The 27,053-nt window shown below is 45.4% G+C and overlaps 1 protein-coding gene across 5 annotated transcripts in view; it reads left to right on the top strand.

The window, feature by feature from the left end:
• focad (focadhesin) overlaps positions 1-27,053 on the top strand; it is a 334,365-nt gene that overhangs the window by 38,064 nt on the left and 269,248 nt on the right. For all 5 annotated transcript variants that reach the window (XR_011949158.1, XR_011949159.1, XM_072516930.1 and 2 more), the window contains 2 exons: positions 7,161-7,315; positions 16,219-16,323. Coding sequence is in view for 3 of the 5 variants with exons in the window: in XM_072516930.1 (XP_072373031.1) it covers positions 7,161-7,315; positions 16,219-16,323 (260 nt within the window). In the remaining 2 variants the exon portion in view is untranslated. The remainder of the gene's footprint in view (positions 1-7,160; positions 7,316-16,218; positions 16,324-27,053) is intronic.

The raw sequence follows: 27,053 nt of genomic DNA, 5'->3' as shown, positions 1-27,053 counted from the left end.
CCATACCTGGTTCTTTTTGAGGAGACTCTGCAGGGGGCCAAACAGTAACAAGGCCTGGGATGAATTTCCCATGGTAATTGGCGAGACCTAAGAACGAACAGAGTTCTGTCGCTCTTCCCGGCATGGGGGCCTGCCGGATGGCCCGCACTCTGTCTTCAACCGAGTGGAGGACCTCCCCATCCATGTGGTAACCCAGAGAGGTCACCTTGCGAAGGTGAAAAATGCATTTCTCTTTTGAAGGCAAATGCTAGATTCCTAAAGCGACGGAGCACCTCATCTAGGTTATCGAGGTGGTCCTGTTCAGATGTTCTTGTGATCAGCAAGTCGTCCAGGTAAACCGCTACATGTGGTTGGCCCCACAAAATGTTCTCTGTCACAAGCTGGAAAATGGCGCAGGCTGACGATGCACCGAAAGTCAATCTGCTGTACTTGTACAACCCCCGATGTGTGTTCACGTTATGTATTTACGAAACTCCGGGTCCAACATCAACTGGAACTACATGTGGCCCATGTTGAGTTTGGTGAATGAGTGATCCCAGGCAACTTGGAGTGAAGGTCGTCGATCCATTGGACACCAGTCCAGCTTGGAGGCCCTATTCACCATCATTTTATAGTTCCTGCAGAGGCAGGCAGTTCCTTCGGGTTTCATTACAGGGACGACTGGCGCTGCCCAATCCACAAACTTCACCGGACGGATGATCCCAAGCCTTCAAGGCACCTGAGCTCTGCTTCCACATTAGGCAAAAGTGCGTAAGGAACTGCATGAGCATGCAAATATCCTGGTTGTGCCGTAAGGTCCACATGGATATTCGCCATGGCCCCGCGGACCGTCCCCAGCCTGCGCTTAAAAACTTTGGGGTACTTTGCCAATACTGCGTTGAGACTACCCGAGCTCATTTGGAAAACCTGCTGCCAGCCTGCAGCTCTATTTGATCCTCGTCTCCAGCACTGAGTTCACAGAAGTGGCCACACAGGAAACGTAGGGAACGAAAGATTTATTTACAGAAGAACAAAGTCTCTATATACAGTGGTCCCAGAAGGGACTACCTGCGCCCAGCCCACACCCGTGCCGGGATTTTTATGTTCCCGTTTACGCTCCTGTTGATGAAGATGCTCTGCCCTCTCACCGGGAATGCTCGTATTCCAGAGATCAGGGGGAGCCTAATCGTCCGGGCCCCGTGGGTCTTGTGTCGGTTACAACAGTGGCAAACAGTGAAAATTCTGGAATACAGAATATCTGATCAGAGAAGAAACAAATTCACTTGCTGTCTTTCCAGAACTGTAAGGTCTTCAGTAAATCTCTTCATATGACTGAAAAACTGAATTTTAAAAAAGAGAGAAGAATGCGAATACGTCAGTCTGGGATGGTGACTCCTGTCACAAAGATAGTTGATGGAATAAATGGGCAGCACAATTGAAGCTTGAAACTTGTGAAAATTGGTAGTTGATAGACAATGACCAATTTAGCGAGGAAATGAAAAAGCACAAAAAGAACATGACCTTGAAGTAGCTAAGTAAGGCATTAAGAAAAGACACTAAAATGACACAGACGTCAAAAGCTACTGGGGCTGGTTTAGCACAAGGCTGAAGAGCTGGCTTTTTTCAATTCCCGTACCAGCCTCCCCGAACAGGCGCCGGAATGTGGAGACTAGGGACTTTTCACAGTAACTTCATTTGAAGCCTACTTGTGACAATAAGCAATTTTCATTTCATTTAATTTTTTCATTTCAGCGATGACACCAAAATGGAAGTGTGCAAGCTGTAAAAGGGATAAGAGACATGGAGAAGAAAATGGGGGTGACTCCAAAAGTCAAAAGTCTAAAGTGATTACATTTAATGTTCAAACCAAATCGTGCAAGAGAAAAATCAATATATTTGCTCAGACTTGGATTGTGCTTGCTGAGGAGCTCAAACTGAAAAAACTGGAGTAGGAAAAGTGAGCGAGATGAAGTTCAGTAGGATGGGGATGTTTGGCAAAACAATGATCCAATCTGCATTCCCTGTCCCATTGTAGAGGAGAAGAAACAATGCTTTTCACTGTATACTAATACACGTGACAATAATAAATCAAATCAAATGACATCATGAGCAATGAGTTCATAGAGCTGGTTTAGCTCAGTGGACTAGACAGCTGGTTTGTGATGCAGAACAAGGCCAGCAGCTTGGGGTTCAATTCTCGTACCAGCTTACCTGAACAAGTGCCAGAATGTGGCGACTAGGGCCTTTTCACAGTAACTTCATATTTTTGACAATAAATGATTATTATTATTGTACTGGATTAGAAAAGGTACATGTAAATAACTGTCTCCCCGAACTGGAGCATCTATAATCTCTATTATCTTTATTATTGTCACAAGTAGTCTTACATTAACACTGCAATGTTACTGTGAAAATCTCCTAGTCGCCACACTCCAGCTCCTGTTTGAGTACACAGGGAGAATTCAGAATGTCCAATTCACCCAACAAGCACGTCTTTCGGGATTTGTGGGAGGAAACAGGAGCACCCGGAGGAAACCCACGCAGACACGGAGAGAATGTGCAGACTCCACACAGACAGTGACCCAAGCGGGAATCGAACCTGGGACCCTGGTGCTGTGAAGCAACAGTGCTAACCATTGTGCTACTGTGCCGCCCATATCTAGAGACCTGGGCCGTATACGGAAGAGTTGAACACTCTGGTGCTGCCTCTGCTGTAATCACAATCATTCCAAACAGAGAATATTTGTGTAAAAATATACTGGCATTGAAAAAAATGACAATTTAAACCAATTTTGTAATGTTCTCTACTAGTTTGTTGTGGGCTCCTGATATTTGCACTGGAGTTAGAAATGTGATTCAATTTGGCTGTATTTCTCTGTTTCCCAGGCTTCCTTTCAGTTAGGTTAACTCTTTTGATTTTATCTTTTTGGCTTGTCTAATTAAAATTTGTTAGTCTTCCTTTAATGCAGAGGAGTATATTGTAGTACCACTACAGAGACAAGATTTGTCTCTGGTGAGTATCCGCTTCCTGCCATCAATTGTAGTGTATGTATGTATGTATGCGTGCATGCCCCGTGTGTCTTTAGATTGGTTGTGATCTTTTCCTTTTCTGTTTCTACGAAGTAGCTGATCAAAAATTCAAGACAGAGTGGGGGTGAGCTGGGGTGTGAAAAAGCCCACCTACTATTAGTTTTACATCAATTTGAATGAATGGAGAGCAATGGAAGTGGGTTAAATCCAGTCAAATTTCGGTCTTGGTTCAATGGTAGTGCACTCAGTCAGAAGATTGTGGGTTCAATCCCCACTCTGGAGATTTGAGTAAACAATCCAGATTAATACTGGAGTGCAATATATATTTTTTTTTAAAATATTTTTTATTGAAATTTTTTTCGATCAAAATTTTTTCCCTTTACAGATCAAACATAACAGTAAAGAAAGTTTAACAATAAACAAATGGCTAATCAACATGGTAATCTAATCATTTAACATAAACTAAAACGTCCACCCCCCCCCCCTTCCCCCCTGGGTTGCTGCTGCTGGTCATCTGTCTTCCCTCTAACGTTCCCCTAGGTAGTCGAGGAATGGCTGCCACTGCCTGGTGAACCCTTGAGCCGATCCTCTCAGGGCAAACTTTATCCGCTCCAGTTTTATGAACCCCGCCATATCGTTTACCCAGGCCTCCAATCCGGGGGGTTTCGCCTCCTTCCACATGAGTAGAATCCTACGCCGGGCTACTAGGGACGCAAAGGCCACAACATCGGCCTCTTTCGCCTCCTGCACTCCCGGCTCATCCGCAACTCCAAATAGAGCTAGCCCCCAGCCTGGTTTGACCCGGGCCTTCACCACCTTAGAAATCACTCCCTTCCAATACCCCTCCAGTGCCGGGCACGGCCAAAACATATGTGCGTGGTTTGCCGGGCTTCCGCCGCACCTCCCACACTTGTCCTCCACTCCAAAGAACCTGCTCAGTCTTGCTCCCGTTATGTGTGCTCTATGTAGCACCTTGAATTGAATCAGGCTAAGCCTGGCGCACGAGGTAGAGGAATTTACCCTGCTTAGGGTATCAGCCCACATACCCTCCTCTATCTCCTCCCCTAGCTCTTCTTCCCACTTTCCTTTTAATTCGCCCACCAACTCCCCCCCCCCCCTCTTCCCTCATCTCTCGGTATATCTCTGACACCTTGCCCTCCCCGACCCACACCCCCTAAAGCACTCTGTCCTGAATCCCCTGTACCGGGAGCAGCGGAAATTCCCTCACCTGTTGTCTTGTGAACGCCCTCACCTGCATATATCTAAGGAAGTTTCCCCGGGGCAACTTATACTTTTCCTCCAATGCTCCCAAGCTCGCAAACGTCCCATCTATAAATAAATCTCCCACCCTCATAATTCCCAACTGGTGCCAGCTCTGAAATCCTCCATCCATTCTTCCTGGGGCAAACCTATGGTTGTTCCTGATTGGGGACCCCACCAACGCTCCCCGCACACCTCTCTGTCGCCTCCATTGTCCCCAGATATTCAATGTTGCCGCCACCACCGGGTTCGTGGTAAACCTTTTTGGTGAGAGCGGTAGCGGCGCCGTCACCAGCGCCTCTAAGCTCGTCCCTTTACAGGACTTTCTCTCCAGTCTTTTCCACGCCGCTCCCTCTCCCTCCATCATCCATTTACGAATCATCACCACATTGGCGGCCCAATGGTAGTCGCCCAAATTCGGTAGCGCCAATCCTCCTCTGTCCCTGCTACGTTGTAGGAACCCCCCTCCTTACCCTCGGGACTTTCCCTGCCCACACGAAGCTCGTGATGCTCCTGTCTATTTTTTAAAAAAAGGTCTTGGTGATTAGTATAGGAGACATTGAAATACAAATATGAACCTCGGGAGGACCATCATCTTAATTGCTTGCACCCTGCCCGCCAGCGATAGAGGCTGCATGTCCCACCTCTTGAAGCCCTCCTCCATTTGTTCTACCAATCGTGTCAGATTAAGTCTGTGCAAGGTTCCCCAGCTCCTAGCGATCTGAATCCCCAGGTATCGGAAGTTTCTTTCCACTTTCCTTCGAGGCAGGCCTTCTATCTCTCTACTCTGGTCCCCTGGGTGTATCACGAATAGTTCACTCTTCCCCATGTTAAGCCTATATCCCGAGAACTCTCCGAACTCCCTCAACATCCGCATAACCTCTATCATCCCCCCTGCTGGGTCCGACACATACAACAGTAGGTCATCCGCGTATAGCGAGACTCGGCCCAGGATCTCGTCCTCATTATCTGTCACCTTCTGCTCCACCACGCGGAGCTCTGTCTCCTGGGTCCTTTGTGCCTCCTTGAGCCCCTCAATTGCCTGTAGCATCGGGGTCAGCACCTCCCTCTTTAGTAGCTCCACACACCGTCTCAGAAATTCGTCTTGCTCGGGCCCCCATGTCGCCTGGGCTTTCTCCGCCGCCATCTTGTGTCTTCTCCCTTTCTGTCCCTTTCGTTGACGATTCCTCGCGCTGCAGCCGCCGCCGCCGATATTTTCCTCTTTCGTTGGGGGGGGGACTCCCTAATCACTCACCCCACACTGGGTTGCGTCGCCCCAAAATTTTCCGTTGGGGCTCTTAAAAGAGCCCGAAGGTCCGTTGGAGCTGGAGCCGCCGAATCGTGCGGCTAGCAGGGCATCGCCGCAACCGGAAGTCGCAATATTTTTTTTAAGTGTCACTTGGTTGGACTTGCTGCATTTCATTCAGGTGGGACACTAAACCGAGAGCCTACCTGCCTATTTAGGCATGTGTAAAAGATCATGTGGGATGATTTGAACGCACAAGAGAGTTTTGCTGGTTTCCTGGCCCCTACTTCAACTTGCATAACGAAAACCTATTACCTGGCCATTATTTAATATCCATTTGTGGAATCTTCTTGTATGCAAATTGTGCTTCACTCTGACAACAGTGACCACATGACCAAAGTACTTCATCCCTGTGGAGTGCATGAGGACGTCCTGAGTTTGAGAAAGGCATTATATAAACGCCAATATTCTCTTATCCACAATCAACTCGTTCCTCTTTCCTGATAATTGAACCCCATTCTTCAAATAAAAAGGTTAACTTTTGCCAACAGAATAAAAGTGCTTAATTTGTACTGTCAGGCTACAAGAAAGCGGAATAATTTCTGTTTGACATTAAGATGGAAGTGTGTGGGGCACAACATTCTTCGATTATCTAACTCTGACTGTTTTTCTTCCTTGTTGGTAGTCGTTTTGTTCCTTTGCAAACTACCTCCTATGCAAATAGATATGAAATTTTAAAATTAAATGCAAAGAAATGCTGGAGCATTGTGCTGTCCAAATCTTGACATAGAAGCATCATTCCAGTGGATGGACGTTTATACTTTTCTTTATTTATGATTTAACAATTTTATGATTTGATAGGAAACTCATGTTCTGATGCAGCTCATCAATATCTTGGGGCCGGTGGGGGTGAGCTATATCATTATCATGGTCGAGGCACAATCCCAGCACAGGTGGCATAATGGCCCTGGAAGAGTGTTTGGAAAAAGGAGTCAGATAGTCTCAATATTCAATAATTTCCTGAAAAAAGGGCCACTTGCTCGATTGGCCTGTCTGGTCCCTGCTGCCTGGCCCCTCAAACCCTCTGGACTGAGATGGTCGCGGTTGTAAGACCAAAATTCATTGGAAGATGAAGTGGGAGGTCTGAATTCCTCGACAACCTTATTTAAATAGCCATATTGGGTTTGCACAAGTACACAGGTGTGGGCAGGCGCTCAAAAGTCTAGTCCTGTAAAGGGGCTGAAACCTCGTATCTCAGATCTCTGCCCCCTTTTACCTGACATTTTGCATCTTGGGTACAGGTATTTTGTTGAAAAAGGTCAGAATAAATCAGTCCCACAAATGTTTTGTGAAATTATTTGGTTCCCCAAGATAATTAGAGAAGATGGAATACTTTTGAAAATGAAATGAATCACGAACAGAGTTTCTGAGCACTCTCTGAAAATCTGACAAAGTTTATGTTTATGATTTTACTTTACAGGAAGTTGTTAATGTTAACTAAGTGAGCAAGATTAATGAAACTTTGAGGGCATTCTCAATTTCCTAGCTTATCTGATGGAAGTGTTTAGCTAGTATGCTGCAGTGATAAGCCAGGCATTTTAATTGACCATTGTGATATAGTTCTTATCATTATTTTTTTCCCCAGAGCCCTGCATTGAACTTGTTGTGGGAGAAGTGCTGCAGTGACAACGTGGTGGTTCGGACGGCCTGCTGTGAGGCATTGGTTGCACTTGTTGCACAGAACCATGCTGATTTTAATTATGTGCTCAATGGAATTTTGAAACTAATTCCCTCTGCCAGGTACCAGAAATCATTAAGCGAGCTTTGCGTACCATTTTCATTGGAGCGAGACATTTCAATTGCTTCCGCGGATAATATCCTTTGTCATAGCATTGCATTTGACTGTAAAAGCTGATAATCCACGTAAATCCACATACAGGACTGATGTGAGTTTGGGCAGGCGCTCGGTCTATTGTGTGCCATGCAAAAAAGCTGTGGACAAGGATAACGTTTGGAAGAGCATGGGATGCTTGTAGTTTCTCCAACTCACTATTATCAGTTTTAACTAGATTTAGAGAGAGGACCGCCTCTAGAGCTTGGGGGATTGACACTTGTCAACCTGGCTTGAAGTCATTTTTGTGTTTTTTCTTTGTATATTGCTGATGGATTGGAAATGACTGAGAAATGTACATCCTGTTGACTTTGCTGTTGACGGTAGAACCTTTAAAGAATGCCTCAGACTTAGGGACAGGCTGGATGCTCCAGCGTGGCCTAGCTGCGGCTACGTGCACCTGACTACCTGGGGAGCTCTGGGTTCTCTCCTGCAGTGAAAATGTTTGTGGGGTAAAACTTGAACAGTATTTTTTTGAAATACTGAGCTATTGTCCATGGACTAGCCTTTTTTAAGGATGTTATGGCCAAAGTGCCAAAATTCAACTTTTCCAGTCACGTGTCCAAAGCTGTTACTATATCTACTGATCAAAGTTGTTTCTTTCCTCTGAATCAGCTGCACATTTAGCTTATTTGCAGCATTGTTACTTCAGAGCTAAGTGCACAGCCAAAGGTAATGGAGGCAAAATAGTCATCCCTCCAGCACGCATCCTCCGATAACTTGCATTGTCTGAATGTCTTTATTTCCAATTCCTTACCGAGTAGTTCATTCCAAGTGTTTATTGAGCTTTCAAATTAAAAAAAAAAAAAATGCCCTCCCACTGATTCACTTGTCATCATCTACTGACCGGACTTTCAAAATAAAACTCTGAATTTGCCTTTTTGATGCTGTTTGAGAATATACTTTATTGAAGTCACCCTTATTTTATTGCAAACTCCTCTCAATTCTAAGCTTTGCGAATATCTTCACTTCAGTCTCGCCTAGATTACACATCATATGTGTAGACTTCCCAGTATATGTCTACAAAACCAAGGATTATGTACAATATTCCAAGTAGAATATTCGGCTGTTCTGTTCCTTCTCTTGGAGCTGGCTGTTGTTGAGTATAAAAAGGCCAGTTTATACTTAAAACTGAGCTGGCAGTGTAAGGTCAAATCTACAAGCAAAAGCAACTATGTATTCTAAGAAGGATTAGGTTTGCTGCTCTTGAATCCTGACACGCAATAATTAATATTTCAAAACAATGATTGCTTTGGGCAATATATTAAAATTGAGGTTAAATTCACACCTCCGAGAGTCTGGGCACATTATTTTCTTTAGTTTTCATTTTTTCTGTGCATCAAAGTGAGGGATGACAGTGCCGGAGAATGGAATTCACCCCATTTCAGCCATCTAGACCCTGATATATATGGGGTGAGAGCAGGGCGTACGGCAGCACAGTGGATAGCACTGTGGCTTCACAGCGCCAGGGTCCCAAATTCGAATTCCCTGCTGGGTCACTGTCTGTGCGGAGTCAGCACATTCTCACCGTGTCTGCGTGGGTTTCCTCCGGGTGCTCCGGTTTCCGCCTACAGTCCAACGATTGGATTAGACATGCTAAATTGCCCTTAGCGTCCAAAAAGGTTAGATGGGGTTATTGGATTACGGGGATAGGGTGGAAGTGAGGGCTTAAAGTGGGTCGGTGCAGACCCGGTGGGCCGAATGGCCTCCTTCTGCACTATATGTTCTATGTTAGTGGCAAGAAAACCTGCCAGTCATGAGAAGGCATAATGTTTGGGGGGAGAGAGTTGCAGCAGTAGGGTTTGCTTCAGGGGCAGGGGGAAGCATTCCTGCTCCACCTCACCCATAGGCAGTATTGGAAAAGCAATGTGGCAGCTGCCAACTCCCATCAGCTGCTGGGTTTTCCAACCACTGGGGAAAACTTGACTAACAGCCGGCAAATTCAAATGGTTGCCAAGATCTAACGAATCGAGCCTTATTTGAATACGATTGTTACCTACCAGCCTTCCCGGAGCAGCTTCTCAATTGCTCCTAAATCCGTGGCAATTAAGTATCAGTAGGTATCAGAAACACATGCAAACATACTTTTTAAAAATGTAAACTCGCTCCCCACCCTGTACCCCTGAATGTGGGGGGATTGAAATTCTCCTCTAGCATCATGTTCCCATATCCGATATAGCTCGTGGCTGCAGGGTAAAATAATAAAGCTCTCTATTTTGGTCTGGCAATGTATTCAGACATAATTTCAGAACGTCATCCCCTACTCCATCAATGTGACACTTCTTTCCTTTCCTTTAACAAGGCAGCAGCACGGGTTCAATTCCCGTACCAGCCTCCCCGAACAGGCGCCGGAATGTGGCAACTCGGGGCTTTTCACAGTAACTTCATTGAAGCCTACTTGTGACAATAAGAGATTATTATTATTATTATTATTTACTGGATATTCCTGTGCCCTGCCTCAGTGATATGTGCCAATTTATGCCAAATTAGGGAGAGCTTTTATAATGCAGGCCCGTGTCCACTACCAGTTGATCAATTGATTTATGACACAATTCACTTCACAGAGGATCCTTGCAACTGCCAGATAGACTCTTATCTCTCTGTGCTGATTTGGATCCCAAATTCAGGAAGTGAATAACTACGGTATAATTTAGTCCCCAGAAATAGACTTCCACCTTACTTGGGGAAATGTGATGAAGATCTTCGCAATATTCAATGTCTAAAGATGTGCCACACTTCTTGGAGTACCATCACAAGCTACTCTTGCTAATAACTTTTTAAAGAGTATCTTTTCGGAACTTCCGGTTGCGGCAAGGATGAGCTAGCCGCACGTTTCGGCAGCTCCAGCTCCGACGGACCTTCGGGCTCTTTTAAGAGCTCCAACGGGGACTTTGCCGGCCGAAAAACCCGGTGGGAGGTGCGTGGGAAAGGAGTCCCCCCCCGAACGACGGAGGAAAAACCGGCGGCGGCGGCTGCAGCCCGAAGAATCTGCAACCAGAAGGTCAGAGGGAGTGGAACAAAATAGCGGGGGAGGGATCGCAGGTGACATGGGGGCCTGAGCAGGACGAGGTTGTGAGATGGTGCGTGGATCTGCTGAAGAAGGAGGTAATGACCCCGATGTTACAGGCAATTGAGGGGCTTAAAGAGACTTTAAAGACCCAGGAGACTGAGCTTCGCGTGATGGAGCAGAAGGTATCAGGTATTGAGGACGAGGTCCTGGGCCTGGTGGTTAAGACTCAGACGCACGAGGCACTTCATAAAAAGTGTGCTGACAGGATTGAGGCCCTTGAAAATGGAGCGCGAAGGAAGAACCTTAGGATACTAGGTCTCCCTGAGGGTGTGGAAGGAGTGGACTGTGGAGCGTACGCAAGTAAGATGCTGAGCTCACTGATGGGTGCTGAGTCGCCTGCGGTCCCCATGGAGGTGGAATGGGCAAATCGGATCCCGGCGAGAAGACCAAAAGCGGGAGAACTTTTGCTGCAGGGAATTGTTATTGTTATTGTTTTTGTTAATGTTATGGTGAAAGTGAATCGAGAAGTAAACAGGGAAGGGGGGGGACACTGGGGAAATGTGGGCGCCGGTGAGGGGGGAAAGGCGGGACATAGTCGAAGAATAGGGAAGGGGAGGGGGAGGGGAAAGGGAGCTGCGCCATAAGAGGCGGGTTAGGTAAAGGGATGTTCCCGCGCCAGAACGAATAAGGCGGGAAAACAGGCGCAAGGCAGATGGGAGTTCCCTCACACCAGGGGGGCCGAGGAGTGAGCAGGAGTAGCCGGGGTCAGTTGAAGTCAGCTGACTTACGGAAGTGATATGGGGGGAGCAATCAAGCTAGATAGGGATCTAGCGGGGAGGGGGGAGGGGGGGGGGGGGCAGGGGACAACTGGGTTGCTGCTGCGGAAATCCAAAAGGAAATGGCTAAAGAGTGGGTGGTCGGGGGCGGAGTGCGACGCTGGGGGAGTGAGCGGGAGCGCGGAGGCGGGATATGGGACTGGCCTAGAGAAGGTAATGGCTAGTCGACATGGGAGGGGGGCAGGTAGCCCCCCAGTGAGGCTGATCACGTGGAACGTGAGAGGCCTGAATGGACCGATAAAAAGGGCCCGAGCGCTCGCGCATTTGAAAGGACTAAGGGCAGACGTGGTTATGCTCCAAGAGACGCACCTAAAGGTGGCGGACCAAGTTAGGCTAAGGAAAGGATGGGTGGGACAGGTGTTCCACTCAGGACTGGACGCAAAGAACAGAGGGGTGGCCATTTTGGTGGGGAAACGGGTAGCATTTGAAGCAAAGAACATTGTAGCAGACAGTGGAGGTAGATATGTAATGGTGAGTGGTAGGCTGGAGGGAATGGAGGTCGTGTTGGTTAATGTGTATGCCCCAAAGTGGGACGATGCGGGGTTCATGAGACGGATGCTGGGGCGTATTCCGGACCTGGAGGCAGGAAATTTGATTTTAGGAGGGGACTTCAACACGGTGCTGGACCCGGGGCTAGATAGAGCCAGCTCAAGGACCGGAAGAAGGCCGGCAGCGGCCAAGGTACTTAAGGGGTTTATGGACCAAATGGGGGGGAGTGGATCCATGGCGATTTCTTAGACCCAGGGCGAGGGAGTATTCCTTCTTCTCCCATGTTCATAAAGTGTACTCCCGGATAGATTTTTTGTTTTAGGAAGGTCGTTGATCTCTAGGGTGGAAGAAGCTGAATACTCAGCCGTAGCGGTTTCGGACCATGCCCCACATTGGGTGGACTTGGAAGTAGGAGAGGACAGGGAGCAGAGAACACTCTGGCAATTAGATGTGGGACTGATGGCGGATGAGGGAGTGTGTGCAAGAGTGAGGGGGTGTATTGAGAGATACCTGGAGGTCAATGACGACGGCGAGGTCCCTGTGGGAGTGGTCTGGGAAGCACTAAAAGCGGTGGTCAGAGGAGAGCTGATTTCTATTGGGGCCTACAAAAGGAAAACAGAGGCCAAGGAAAGGGATAGACTACTGGGGGAGATTTTAAGGGTGGACAGGGAATTTGCAGAGACCCCGGAGGAGGAGCTGTACAGGGAGAGGAGACGACTCCAGACCGAGTTTGACCTTCTGACCACCAGAAAGGCGGAGGTACTGTGGAGGAAGGCACAGGGGAGGAGGTATGAATATGGGGAAAAGGCTAGTCGCCTGTTGGCGCACCAACTGCGAAAGAGGGCAGCAGCGAGGGAGATAGGAGGAATTAGGGATGAAAGGGGAGACACTGAGCGAAGGGCAGGAAAGATAAACGAGGTGTTTAAGTCCTTTTATGAGGAACTGTATAGGTCTCAGCCCCCAGAGGGAGAGGAGGGGATGCGGCAGTTCCTGGACCAATTGAGGTTCCCGAAAGTGGAGGAGCAGGAGGTGGAAGGCCTGGGGGCACCGATTGAGGTGGACGAGGTTATTAAGGGACTGGGAAGCATGCAAGCAGGGAAGGCCCCGGGGCCGGACGGGTTCCCGGTGGAATACTACAGAAAATATGTGGACTTGTTGGCCCCGTTGTTGGCGAGGACGTTCAATGAGGCCAGGGAAGGGGGGACTCTAACCCCGACGATGTCGGAGGCGACGATATCGCTAATTTTGAAGAGGGACAAAGATCCGTTGCAGTGAGGGTCCTATAGATCTATTTCACTATTGAACGTGGACGCCAAATTGCTGGCAAAGGTGCTGGCATCGAGATAGAGGACTGTGTCCCGGGGGTGGTGCACGAAGACCAGACTGGGTTCGTAAAAGGGAGACAACTGAATGTTAACGTGCGACGACTATTAGGGGTGATAATGATGCCCTCAGTGGAGGGGGAGGCAGAGATAGTGGCGGCAATGGACGCAGAGAAGGCATTTGATAGGGTGGAGTGGGAGTATTTATGGGAAGTGTTAAGGAGGTTTGGGTTTGGGAACGGGTTTATTCGCTGGGTTAGGCTACTTTATGGGGCACCAACGGCAAGCGTAGTTACAGGTCGACATAGATCGGAGTATTTCCGATTACATAGGGGAACAAGACGGGGATGCCCGCTGTCTCCATTGTTGTTTGCATTGGCAATTGAACCTCTGGCCATGGCGTTGAGAGACTCCAGGAAATGGAGAGGGGTGACTAGAGGGGGAGAAGAACACCGAGTCTCGTTATACGCGGATGACCTATTGTTATACGTGTCGGACCCAGCGGGGGGATGATAGAGGTTATGCGAATTCTGAGGAGGTTCGGGGAATTTTCGGGGTATAGGTTAAATATGGGGAAGAGCGAACTATTTGTGATACATCCAGGGGACCAGAGTAGAGAGATAGAAGGCTTACCGCTGAGGAAAGTGGAAAGAAACTTCCGATACCTGGGGATTGAGATCGCTAGGAGCTGCGGAACCTTGCACAGACTTAATCTGACACGGCTGGTAGAACAAATGGAGGAGGACTTCAAGAGGTGGGACATGCAGCCTTTATCGCTGGCGGGCAGAGTGCAAGCAATTAAGATGATGGTCCTCCCGAGGTTCTTATTTGTATTCCAATGTCTCCCTATTTTAATCACCAGGACCTTTTTTAATAAAATAGACAGGAGCATTACGAGCTGTGTGTGGGCAGGGAAAGTTCCGAGAGTAAGGAGAGGGTTCCTTCAGCGCAGTAGGGACAGAGGAGGACTGGCACTACCGAACTTGGGAGATTATTATTGGGCCGCCAATGTGGCAATGGTGCGTAGATGGATGATGGAGGGTGAGGGAGCGGCGTGGAAAAGGCTGGAGAGAAGGTCCTGTAAAGGGACGAGTCTAGAGGCGCTGGTGACTGCACCGCTACCGCTCTCACCTAAAAAGTACACCACGAACCCGGTGGTGGCGGCAACACTGAACATATGGGGACAGTGGAGGCGACAGAGAGGGGTGCGGGGAGCCCTGGTGGGATCCCCTATCAGGAACAACCATAGGTTCGCCCCAGGAAGAATGGATGGAGGATTTCAGAGCTGGCACCAGTTGGGAATTAGGAAGGTGGGAGATTTATTCGTAGATGGGACTTTTGCGAGCTTGGGAGCATTGGAGGAAAAGTATAAGTTACCCCGGGGAAATTTCTTGAGATATATGCAGGTGAGGGCGTTTACTAGACAACAGGTGAGGGAATTTCCGTTGCTCCCGACACAGGGGATACAGGACAGGGTGCTTTCAGGGGTGTGGGTCGGAGAGGGCAAGGTGTCAGAGATTTACAGAGAGATGAGGGAAGAGGGGGAGGAGTCGGTGGGAGAACTAAAAGGAAAGTGGGAAGAAGAATTAGGGGAGGAGATAGAAGAGGGTATGTGGGCTGATGCCCTCAGCAGGGTAAACTCCTCTTCCTCATGCGCCAGCCTTAGCCTGATTCAATTTAAGGTGCTACATAGAGCACACATAACGGGAGCAAGATTGAGCAGGTTCTTTGGAGTGGAGGACAAATGTGGGAGGTGTGGCGGGAGCCTGGCAAACCACGCACATATGTTTTGGGCGTGTCCGGCACTGGAAGGATATTGGAAGGGAGTGACGGGAGTGATCTCGCAGGTGGTGAATGCCCGGGTCAAACCTAGCTGGGGGCTAGCTATATTTGGAGTTGCGGAAGAGCCGGGAGTGCAGGAGGCGAAAGAGGCCGATGTCGTGGCCTTTGCGTCCCTCGTAGCCCGGCGCAGGATCCTACTCATGTGGAAGGAGGCGAAACCCCCCGGACTGGAGGCCTGGGTAAACGATATGGCGGGGTTTATTAAACTGGAGCAGATAAAGTTTGCCCTGAGAGGATCGGCTCAAGGGTTCACCAGGCGGTGGCAGCCAATTCTCGACTACCTAGGGGAACGTTAGAGGGAAGACAGATGACCAGCAGCAGCAACCCGGGGGGGGGGGGGAGAGGAGGTTTAGTTGAGTATAGGTCAATAGAGAATGAGGTTTTGTTACTTGCGTATTATTATTATTATTATTATTATTATTGTTAAAAAGTTAAAAATTTCTGTTTTGTTATTGTTATCGTTTCGTTTGTTTTGTAAGCGGGAAAAATGTTGTTCAGGGAAAAAAATTTCAATAAAATAAATTTTTTTTAAAAGAGTATCTTTTCCAATCTCTTTTCTGTCAATAAAATCTTGATGTGAAGATACCGGTGTTGGACTGGGGTGAGCACAGTACGAAGTCTTACAACAAGTCTTAAAGTCCAACAGGTTTGTTTCGAATCACTAGCTTTCGGAACACTGCTCCTTCCTCAGGTGAATGGAGAGGTGGGTTCCAGAAACATTTATATAGATAAAGTCATCGCTAGTGATTCGAAACAAACCTGTTGGACTTTAACCTGGTGTTCTAAGGTTTCTTACAATAAAATCTTGGGTCAATTTCCCTTGAATGTAATTCCTTTATTTTCAATTTTTAATTATTTTCTTCTTTGTTCCTGAACCCTTACACTACATTGAAATGTAATTATCTTCATAAATAAAGCAGTGCTATTGCTGTTTGGTTCATCTAACAGCAATGTTAAAACTTACTTGAAGATCACTGGGAGAATTTGGTGAGTCAAGTTTTTTTTTGATAATCATTACTGCAGAAAGTACCCTCAGCAGGACATTTTGGTCCCAAATTACACCATTGTAAATAATGAAAGCAATATCATTGAGCTTTTTCAAAGCAGTTAAAAATCCAGTATTGTTTCCTTAAACCCTGGGAAAATACTGATTGTAATCAGAAGGTCAGTGTTCTCCACTCGTGCCTTCCAATTACATAGACCCCCCAGTCTCAAATTAAAAATTTTAATTTCATTTTTGGGGTGTAATGTTCCGGATGCTAATTTTGCTTCAACAATGTTATACATGGGGTAATGCCAATTTTCTTTTGCAGTAATGTCCAAGGTTTGATTAGAAGTATTGGTAAATTGCTACAGATGCAAGCACAGGGAACTGAACAAAGTAAAAAAACGATGTACTCATGCCCCTATGCCATCAGGTAAGTCTTTGGAATACAAAATCTTATTTACATTATTTTGATGCCTTGGTGAGATCTATAGCCTTGAATACATCAACTGTTACAAAATAATTAAATCCCCACATTGCTCAGGATCTGAATTCAGCATAAATTGATGGGATACATTTTTTCCAGCCTGCTATATATTATGTATAAAATATATATACATCAACTTGGATCAATCTTAGACACTGTCAATCCAATTCCCACCTCACAAAACTGCCTACAAACCTGATGGTGAGTGAATGTATATTTTAATTTTGCTGGGGAAATAGCCATAATACCGCTCAACAGGTTAATTTAATTTCCAGGGCAGTAATAGTGCTTCCACAGACAGTTGTGACATAGGAACGTAAGAACCAGGAACATGATTAAGAGTGCCACAACCTTCCTGTTTCCTCAAACTCCATGTTTTCTTTTTCTTTTTCATTTATCCGATTCTTTTTTGGAAGTGATTATTGAATCTGTTTCCACCACCCTTTTCAGCAAGTGTATTCCAGATGACTACTCAGCAGTGGTTAGCACTGCTGCCTCACATCGCCAGGGACCCGGGTTCGATTCCGAGCTCGGGTGACTGTCTGTGTGGTGTTTGCACTTTCTCCCCGTATCGGCGTGGGTTTCTTCCGGGTGCTCCGGTTTCCTCCCACTGTCCAAAGATGTGCAGGTTAGGTGGATTGGCCATGATAAATTGGCCCTAGGTGGGGTCATGGGATGGTGTGGGGTTATGGACCTAGGTAGATGTTGTTTCAGAGGGCTGGTGCAGACTCGATGGGCCGAATGGCTTCCTTCTACACTGCAGGGCTTCTATGATGATTCTATAAACTTGCTGTGCCATTTTTCTTCCTCGTGTAGCCTCTGGTTCTTCTGTCAGTTTCTTTAAATCTTTGTCCTCGTGTGAGCGACTCTTTTTCCACTGGAGCTACTTTCTTCTTTTCTCTAACAAAACTGTTCAGAATTTTCAGCAACTCTGCCAAGTCTCCCATTAACAGTTCGAAGACTGAGGATGGATATGCTGGGCGACCAGTGGCAGGAACATGGAGGCAGGTGGTTGCTAATTTGAGCCTCCATCAAATCCCTACAGTGCAGAAGAAGGCCATTCGGCCCATAGAGTCTGCACTGACCCTTCAAAAGAGAACCCTACCTAGGTCCACTCCCACGCCCCATTCCCATAACTCCGCCCATTTATTCTGGCCAATCCACCTAACCTGTGTATATTTGGATTGTGGGAGGAAACCGGAACACATGGAGGAAACCCACACAGACACGGGAAAACGTGCAAACCCTACACAATCACCCGAGGCCTGAATCAAACGCGGGTCACTGGTGCTGTGAGGCATCAGTGCTAACCACTGTGCTGCCATGCTGCCGAGACCATATGCTGAAAACTCCCCTCAATTGAAAAATAAAACTTTTATCATATCTCCTCCAAGATTGGAATTTTCTGAAGTAAATAAACTTGGAGCCTTCCCTCATAATTTATAGCTTAATGATTTGATGTCATCCTGGTTGCCCCCATCATCGCCAGATCCGCTCTACAGCCTTGATATCCATCATTGAATGGTTACCAGTACGCCAAAGCATGAATGTACAAGAGACTTTATCTAGCTGAAGTATAATTCCCTTTGTCCTGTACTCAATCGTCTCAGAAATACCACCTCCTAGCCAGGAGCTGGGGGGCCCTACACAAACTGAATCTGACGAGGTTGGTGGACCAAATGGAGGTGGACTTCAAAAGATGGGACATGTTGCCGCTCTCGTTGGCGGGTAGAGTGCAGTCGGTAGAAATGGTGGTCCTTCCGAGGTTTTTGTTTGTGTTCCAGTGTCTCCCCAAGAGATTGCTTGAGGGGACGGATGAGTGGGGGATAACATGGAGGGTGGGGGAAACTGGCACGAATGGGCGTGAGCCAGTGTATAAAGCTATGTAAATATATCACCTTACCATGTATATATCTTGCTCAGGGCGATTTTGTGTTATTTTGTTACGGGGGGGGTTTATTGTTTGTAAGGGGAAAAAATTGTTTTGTTTTGTTAAAAAACTTTAATAAATATATTTAAAAAAAAAAAAGAAATACCACCTCCTCTCTCTTCTCGATGACAACCTCATGAATAGAAATTACCATACATTTCTGGTTTCTACATTTGCAGAGTCTCTGTATTTGGCATAGATTTTGAACTGTTACAATATAATGAAGAAATCCAGCCAATATGTGCTGCGCCAGTACAATACTGTCATTTGTTGATTAAGTTTTATAGGTCCTAATATGATTGCATATTTGCATACACAAATTCTATAGGTGGCATGAGAAGTTGATAAAGTGACTTTAAGGACCATACAGGATCCTTATAATAATAATAATCGCTTATTGTCACAAGTAGGCTTCAATGAAGTGACTGTGAAAAGCCCATAGTCGCCACATTCCGGCGCCTGTTCGGGAGGCAGGTATGTGAATTGAACCCGCGCTGCTGGCCTTATTCTGCATTACAAGCCAGCCGTTTAGCCAACTGTGCAAAACCAGCCCTATGCTAAACCAACCCCATGGCTTTATAAGTAGAAGCCAAGCGCTGAATCCTGTCACAGCTGGCTGTGTGGATGGTGGGGGTAATGATGCAGATGTTGGGAAAGCTGAAAGTTCAGTTTCCCCCACATTTATGCTGTGGATTTGTGCCTTGTAGTCAGCCTAATTTACAGGCTTGGCTTCCAGACGGGGAGAAAGTACTCTGGTGCCAGGTTGCAACTGCAGGTCAATTGCTTGGACGTTGGAACTGATGGTAGGGGAGCTTGAAGGGAGAAAGGGAAAAAATGCACTTGCATTCTCCCCAAAACTGCCCTTATTATCCTTTGGCCCCTGGTTCCCGAATGTCTTGGGAATTCCCTAAACTGGATTAAACCTGAAACAGATTAAATCAAAGGCTGCCAACATTATTAAAATATTGAATTGGCCAACCTGGCTCCTGGGGCACGTTGGCTGCCTGCCAGCCTGCTCAACCCAGAAGAGGGCAAGTTGACGTTTGGCTTGAGATTTCTGATGTTTTGGCTACTTGCCCGATCTGAAAATTCCAACTTTTGGAGGTTAAGATTTAGCTCTTAGAGTACAGAAAAAATGAAGTTTTGCTGAACCTTTAAGATGCACTGGGGCTGCCTGGTGGCACAATGGTTACCACTGCTACCTGACGGTGCCAGGGATTTGGGTTCAGTTCCGGCCTTAGATGACTGTGTTGCACTTTCTCCCCATGTCTGCGTGGGTTTCTTCCGGATGCTTCAGTTTCCTCCCGCAATCCAAAGATGTGGAGGTTAGCTAAATTGCCCCTTAGTGTCCAGGGATGTGCAGGTTAGAGGCTGCCAGCTGAGGCTTCAGCATCACCGGACGCCTTACAGGGGTAGGGCGGGTGAGTGGGCCGAGGTAGGGTGCTCTTTCAGAGAGTCGGTGCAGACTCAATGGGCCGAATGGCATCCTTCTGCACTGTAGGAATTCTATGGTTAGACATTAGCTGGTACATTGTGCCCAATTCCAATTATTGTGTCATTTTCTGAAAGGTGCGAAAGACCTTGGAAAGAGCATGAGGCGATTCACTTAACTGGAATGGTACCAAGTATGAGAGACTTCAATTACACACAGTGATCAGGGGAAACTGCCAATATTCTCAGAGGAAGTTTAATAGAGGTGCTCCAAATCAGGAATGGTTTTGAGAGAGTAAATAAAGAAAAGCATTCTACTGGCAGGAGAGTCAGTACCAGATTAAGATTATTGGTAAAAGAACCACAATGGCTTGGGGGATGATGGGGGAGGCAGGAGTGGTGGGGATGGTGCTGGGAACTGGAGATGAGGAGAAATAGTTTGTTCAGATCGGGACTGCCTGTCTGACAGAACTTTGGAAGCAAATTCGGTGACATCTTTCAAAATGAAATTATTTATGTAAATTAGAGAGGAAAGATTTGCTGGTTTTCTGGAAAAAGAGCAGGGAAGTAGGACACATTGGACAGCACCCTGTGTTGGTAAAGGCACAATGGACTAAATTGCTTCCTTCTATGCTGTAGGATTCCATGATATTTATAACATGTGAGGTCTGCATTATTCAGCATTATTGACATTTTTTGAGGGCAGATCATTGGATTGCCAGGCACATTTTGGATTTGACAGGTAAATCTTGGATTACACGAGATGCAAGTGACCAGATGGTGAACACTAGAACTTCCAGAACCAGTTGTTGCTAATATTCAGCTTGAGAGCTTTTTAGATTTAATTTTGATGAATTAGTTACAGCAATTCAAGGACCATTTTATTTTTAAAGAAAGAAATGCACCAGCAAACTATTATAAAGCATATAATTGCACATGTATAAATTATTAAATGTCCCGATTGATGTAATGTCATGTGTTGAACAGCCAAAAAAAAAAAGTTTTTTGTTCTAATCATTTATTCTAACAGAAACATACACCAGGAGTTGTGACCAAAGGCTTTGGCTGTTTCGTGAAACTGTACTTCCTTTTGTGCATCAGTAGCTGTATTATAAATAATGCTCGAACCCCATTGATGATTATTTATTGTGGGACCCGTGAACATAAATCAAATTCAGTCTCCTAAGAAGCTTTGGCGATCCTAACCAGAGGTTAAGGTGAACTGGAGGTTAAGCACACCCTTCAACTTGCATTTAGTGCATCATGATGGTGCTGTTTTGTGTCAGCACCCTGATCTTATTAGTCTAAAGGATGTGACCCTGGACAGCGTTTAAGAAAATTGGATGCCCAATGTTAATTCCTCTCGCTTCCCCATCAACACTCCCCCCACCCCCCCCCAACCCATTGTCGTCCCCTCAACCCCATGGTCTCTGCAAAACTTTGTGATCAGGCACAAATCTGACTTGGCCGTTGATCTCTGCTGGTGCCAGGGTAAATTTGTACACAACATATCCTGGAATACCCAGGAGTGCATCTGATTCTTCTTTCTTTTAGCTCAAGTCATCTCCTCGGACAGTTAAATGTTAGGATTCCAAATCCCTTGAGAGATTTGAAAGTGTGAATATCCACGTGTCACTTTTCCGTTATTGCATTTCAATGCTGCCATTCTGCATTCCATGTTTTTAAAATAAGATGTTTCCATTAGAAGAATGGACTGCCTTAATTCTGTGTAATTTTGCCCATGATATTTCCAGTTAGAATTGCACAAATTAGCATTTCTTGTTTTAAAGTATCTGGCAGGAACAGATTGAAATGGTCTCCGCCTAAAATTCAGTACATTTTGTTTTACATCGGCTCGCCTCAGTTTATGAAAAAAATAATGGTTTTACTGCAGAATGTGTGTTGAAGTGTTGTCTTGGGTTAAAAAAAAACCTCCAGTTAAAACAAGTTCGAGGACCTATTCACAATGCTAAAACAATTTGGCCTGATTAAATTAATGGCCAATGAAGCAGAGAAATTGAGAGATTAAAAATGTGGAGCATAGTTGTGGACCATTACATGGCTGAGATGGATTATCAGGTAGATATATGGTAACTAGATATGCAGAGTCCAAATTTATCTCTTAGCATGTGCCACAATCTATTTTAATTAATTATCAGCATTGTTAAGAGTTTGGCTTTAGTTGTTGCCAGACAGACCCTTTCTGTGACAACAGTAAGTAAAGTAGCTTTGTTGCCTGCTGTTGGTATGATTTATGCATGAAGGTGCATATGTCAATTTCTTTGACACTTGCATGTATCGGGGCTTTGAACGAAATTTGCAAAATTGAAATAGACAATAAATTCAAACAGCAACACAGTTGTTGTTGCAACTGCATGAGGTTTATAAGGTTAATAGTTTCCTGACTAGCTTTAAATTTGGGGCAAATAATAACAATCTTTATTACTGTCACAAGTCGGCTTACATTAACACTGCAACAAAGTTACTGTGAAAAGCTCCTGCTCGCCACACTCCGGCACCTGTTCGAGTACACAGAGGGAGAATTCAGAATGTCCAAATTACAAGCACGTCTTTCGGGACATGTGGAAGGAAACCGGAGCACCCAGAGGAAACCCGCGCAGACACAGGGAGAATGTGCAGACACCGCACAGACAGTGACCCAAACCGGGAATCGAACCTGGGATCCTGGCGCTGTGAAGCAACAGTGCTAATCACTGTGCTACCGTGCTGCCCACAGATAAAGAGAGTCCTGTGACCTGAAGTCTGCCTGACTTGTGTGAAATCGAAGGAAGGCTCATATTGTTTTACTGATAGAGTGCAAGGTTTTCTACGCTTGACGACAATGGCAGCAGTCTTTGAATTTACCATGAGTCTTCTCTTGAGTCTCCCAAAGTCCCAGAAAGGTGAATTGATTTGTTGCCGCAAAGAGAAAAAGTATGGAGGTGCCCACACTCTAGATTCTTGGAAAACACGATGCAAGGTTTATTAAGGGTGTTACTTATACCATCTAGATGGTGATCTGCTCAAAGCCCATCGTGACTATGCATCATGTGAAGCAGAACCCACAGGAATGTAATGACAGACACATGCCATCCCTCCCCCTGTACTTCATTAGTGCATGATATTGGACCTGTCTGCGAGGATCGTAGCTGGTACCAATTTCCCTTAGTGGTGTAATTCCTAACACTCTCACTCCCTGATTGAATACTCGTCTTTTAGAGATTTTTCCCCTCCTAACAATTTGTGCTTGTTGTTGTCATGTAACAATCTTTGAAATATCAGGTGGAGTTAATAAATCAAACAGTGTTCACAGGTTTGTCTTACACAACAGCATTACCAGTGACCGTTGCATGGTAGCATGTATGGTGTTCCGGTAAGATGTTAGGAATTTGTTTGTTCTTCTTGATAATGTCCCCTGGTCCTTCGATGCTTTGACAGAATGCTTTAATGAGTGCACAAAATGTTCAGCCAATCCATTTGTTGCTGGATTCTATGGAGTTGACTTGATATGGTGTACACCGCTTCCTTTCAAGTAGTCCTCTAATTCCTTTGAAGTAAACTGCGCACCAATGTCATTGATATTCTGCTCCTGTGTTCCAAATCTTGTGACTATCTTGTCCAGTTTTTCAGTGGTCTACTCAGTCATTATCGCGACTCCTGGCCATTTCAAGTGCACATCCAAAATCACTAAGAACATGTGACCCTCCAGTGGACCAGCATAATCAATGTGTATTCTCTGCCATGGCTGTTTCGGCCATTCCCACGGATGTAATGGTTGTAATGTTGGAGTATTCCTTGGTCCTGCACAGGATTGGCATTGCCCAACCCTCTCTTCAATTTCAGCATCCAACCCCGGCCACTAAAAATAACTAATTCCTTCACCCGCACCATACCAGGATGTCCCTCATGCAGCTGGTCAAGGTCCCTACAATGCAAGCACAGAGGAATAATCAGATTCCGCATAATCGAACTCCATTCTGCACTGTCAACTCAAGTCTTCATGTGATGTCGGGCTTGAGGAAGGATCTTTCCGATGAACATCTGACAGCGTTCCTTTTTGGACCAAGTCCATCTCATTCCCCATCACTGCATTGGTTCTTGTATATCTTTAAACTTGAGAAGAAGTCACAGGTACACTATCCACGAGCGAGAGAAACATAATGTTCTTCAGGGTCATGTTCGACTTGCAACTGCAATCATGATGAAGCATCAGCATTTGCATGCTGCTTGGACTTACAATACTGGATATTGTAAGTGTGCGCTGACAATATCAATCTCCACCTTTGCAATCTGTTAGCTGCCGAAAAAGGTATACCTTTAAACGGCCCGAGGATTGTAGTCGCGGGTCGATGATATGACAGAAGGGTAAAATGACGGCCATAAAAGTAATGTTGGAACATTCTTACACCGAAAATAATGCTCAAAGCTTCTTTTTCTAGCTGAATTCAATTCTGAGCTAGTAAGAGAGTGCAAAGCCAATGCTATCAGTCGTTCCTCTCCTGAAGGCAAAATGTATGAGACGAGTGCACCAACCTTATAGTTTGAGGCACCATAAGTTAATTGTATTGGGTGGCACGGTAGCGCAGTGATTAGCACTGTTGCTTCACAGCGCCAGGGACCCGGGTTCGATTCCCTGCTTGGGTCACTTTCTGTTCAGAGTCTGCACATTTTCCCTGTGTCTGCAAGGGTTTCCTCCAGGTGCTCCAATTTCCTCCCACTCGTCCCGAAAGACGCGCGGTTAGGTAATTTGGACATTCTGAATTCTCCCTCAGTGTGCCCGAACAGGCGCCGGAGTGTGGAGACCAGAGGATTTTTGCAGTAACTTCATTCCAATTTTAAAGTAAGCCTACTTGTGACACTAATAAATGTTATTATTAACTTCATTTTTGGATTATAATGAACCAACAGCTCTGACTTCAGTATAGCTTCTTTCACTTCATTATGCATTCTTACTTTCTTCTGACCAGTGCCATGCCTGTTGACACATAGCAACTTGTGTAAAGGCTTCAATCGTGTTGCTAAATTCGGCACAGATTTACCATCATGATTGATGAATCCGAAAAATGACCTTAATTGTGTCATGTTTTGAGGACATGGTGCTTCTAAAATTGCTGACATTTTCTTTGGTTCTTTGTGTAAACCATCCTTGTTAATGATACGATCAAGGTAATTTATGGATTCTTCAAAAAGTCACACTTTTCCTTCTTAACTTCCTGTTGCGGCTCTGTAACCACTTCAGGTTAGCTTCTAAATTCTCCAAGTGTGCCTGTTCACTCAAATCGGTGATGAGTATTTCATCTAAATAATATTGCACTCCATTCAATCCACTTGGAATTTAATCAATGGATTTTTGAAAAGGAGCAGGCACAAATGTTATTCTAAAAGGAAATCTTGTGTAATGAAACTGACCTTTGTGCGTCATGATGGTTGAGGTAGTGGCTGTGAGTCAGTAGTCACATTCATCTGCAAATATGCCTGTGAAAGATCAATTTTACTGAATTTCTGTCCCGCAAACAAGACTTCAATCAGCACTGGATAACCATCTATGCCCAAAACGGGGTTAATAGTAGTTTTAAGATCTCCACAAATTCTCACTGGGTCATCCCGTTTTAATACAGGAACGATTGGTGTCGCTCAATCACTTGTAGCAACAGGATCAATTACTCTTGTGCTTGGTAATCTTTCCAGTTCTTCTTCAACTTTAGGCTTGATGGCGTATGGTACAATTCTAGCTTTGGTGCATCTATTGTTCAGAAGTTGTTGCAGGTTGCTCATTGAATTCACTGATTGATTGACTTTCCCAGTTAAGCCTAATTTTAGCCAACCATGCTGTGCCAAATGAAGCAGGAAAGTTTCCAGGGACAACATCAAGAGGCAACTTCGCCATCTGCCCATTTGCTTCTACTTTCAGCATAGCGCATACTTTTAATGGTACGACCTCTTCAGGGTCCGTTCTTAGGATCACATTTGATGGTTTTTAAAGGCAAATGCCTCAGCTTTTGAAGATAAATTGTCTCGGGTATTAGCGATACTGTTGCACCTGTAACCACTTCTATTTTAATTTCATGTTGTTCAAATTTTGGATATGCCCAAAAGCGTTGTTGATCGCCCTGCAATGGTAAAACATCTAGCTTTAGCCCTAGCAGTAGCTCGGTTCCACTATCTTTTGATTGATTTTGAGTTTCATCAACTAATTTGTCAATATGACTAGATTGCTTACTTATTTTGTTCTTCTTGCACTTTCTTGGTGTAGAAGAGGTTTTCTGAGCCATGCATGTTTTGGCATTGTGGCCTCCCTTACTGTAGTTCTTGCAAGTATTCAACTTACTCCAGCATTCCCCCAGTAAGTGTCCAACCTGTGTTCAATGGTGACATGGTTGCACTTTTCAGCCTTGTTCCTTGAGGTATCCATTTGTGGGTCTTTGCTCCAACCCCTAACTGCAAAGCTTCTCTCGTGACAAGCTCCATAGATATGGCAACTTTCACAGCAGCTTTTGGAGTTAAATCAGTTCCAGTAAACAACTTCCTCTGAATTGCTTCACTGCACAACCCAAATATCAGCCTGTCTCGAAGAGTGTAATGATATTCACAATATCTAGTGTCATGTGAGAGTACCTTTAAGAAATGGATGTTTATCAAATGGCTGTAGTGGATGTACCTTTAAGAAATGGGGGTTTATCAAATAGCTGCAGTGATGTCAGTGTGTGTGTGGAGCTGAGCTGTGACTCTGCTTTTACTTTGAGCAAAAAGCTGGTGCCTGTGTATTTTAGTTTCGTTTTCAGAGTGGAGAGCTGCAGTGAAAGCAATCAGATGTGTATGGATATCTCTACAAGTAAAGAATGTTCATTTGGGTGATTTCAAAGTAATACCTGTTGCTGTAGAGAATTTAAACCTGCTGTCTTTCTGTAAAAAGGGTATTTTGGACTTATGGATGTTGTTAGGAAAGTTATGAAGGGTTACTTGTAGAATATTGTATCTGTGGAGATTATTGATGTTGATATTTCTTAAGATGTTTACTGTGTGTTTATAAAGTGTTAACTAGATTCATAAATAAACATGGTTTTGTTTTAAAAGTACTTTAGATCTGTGTTGCATCACACCTGTAGAGTGGACCCTTATGCTCCCCATAACCGAAATCTATTAAACGTTGTGGGTCAGGTGAATTCCATGATATACTTTGGTGTTCTCTAAACCCTGGCCCATAACACTAGGTAATCTCCCGAAAGACACTATCAACTGAAAAATGGTTGCACCTTCTTTCTGACTAGGGCGGTGGAATTGGAGCCTTTCTGCAATCAGTAACGGTTTCGGAGAT

This window comes from Scyliorhinus torazame, chromosome 9, assembly GCF_047496885.1.
Source record: "Scyliorhinus torazame isolate Kashiwa2021f chromosome 9, sScyTor2.1, whole genome shotgun sequence".
In the NCBI taxonomy this organism is placed as follows: Eukaryota; Metazoa; Chordata; class Chondrichthyes; order Carcharhiniformes; family Scyliorhinidae; genus Scyliorhinus; species Scyliorhinus torazame.
Note: the sequence above shows the minus strand (reverse complement) of the source record. Positions and strands in the feature narration are given on the sequence as shown.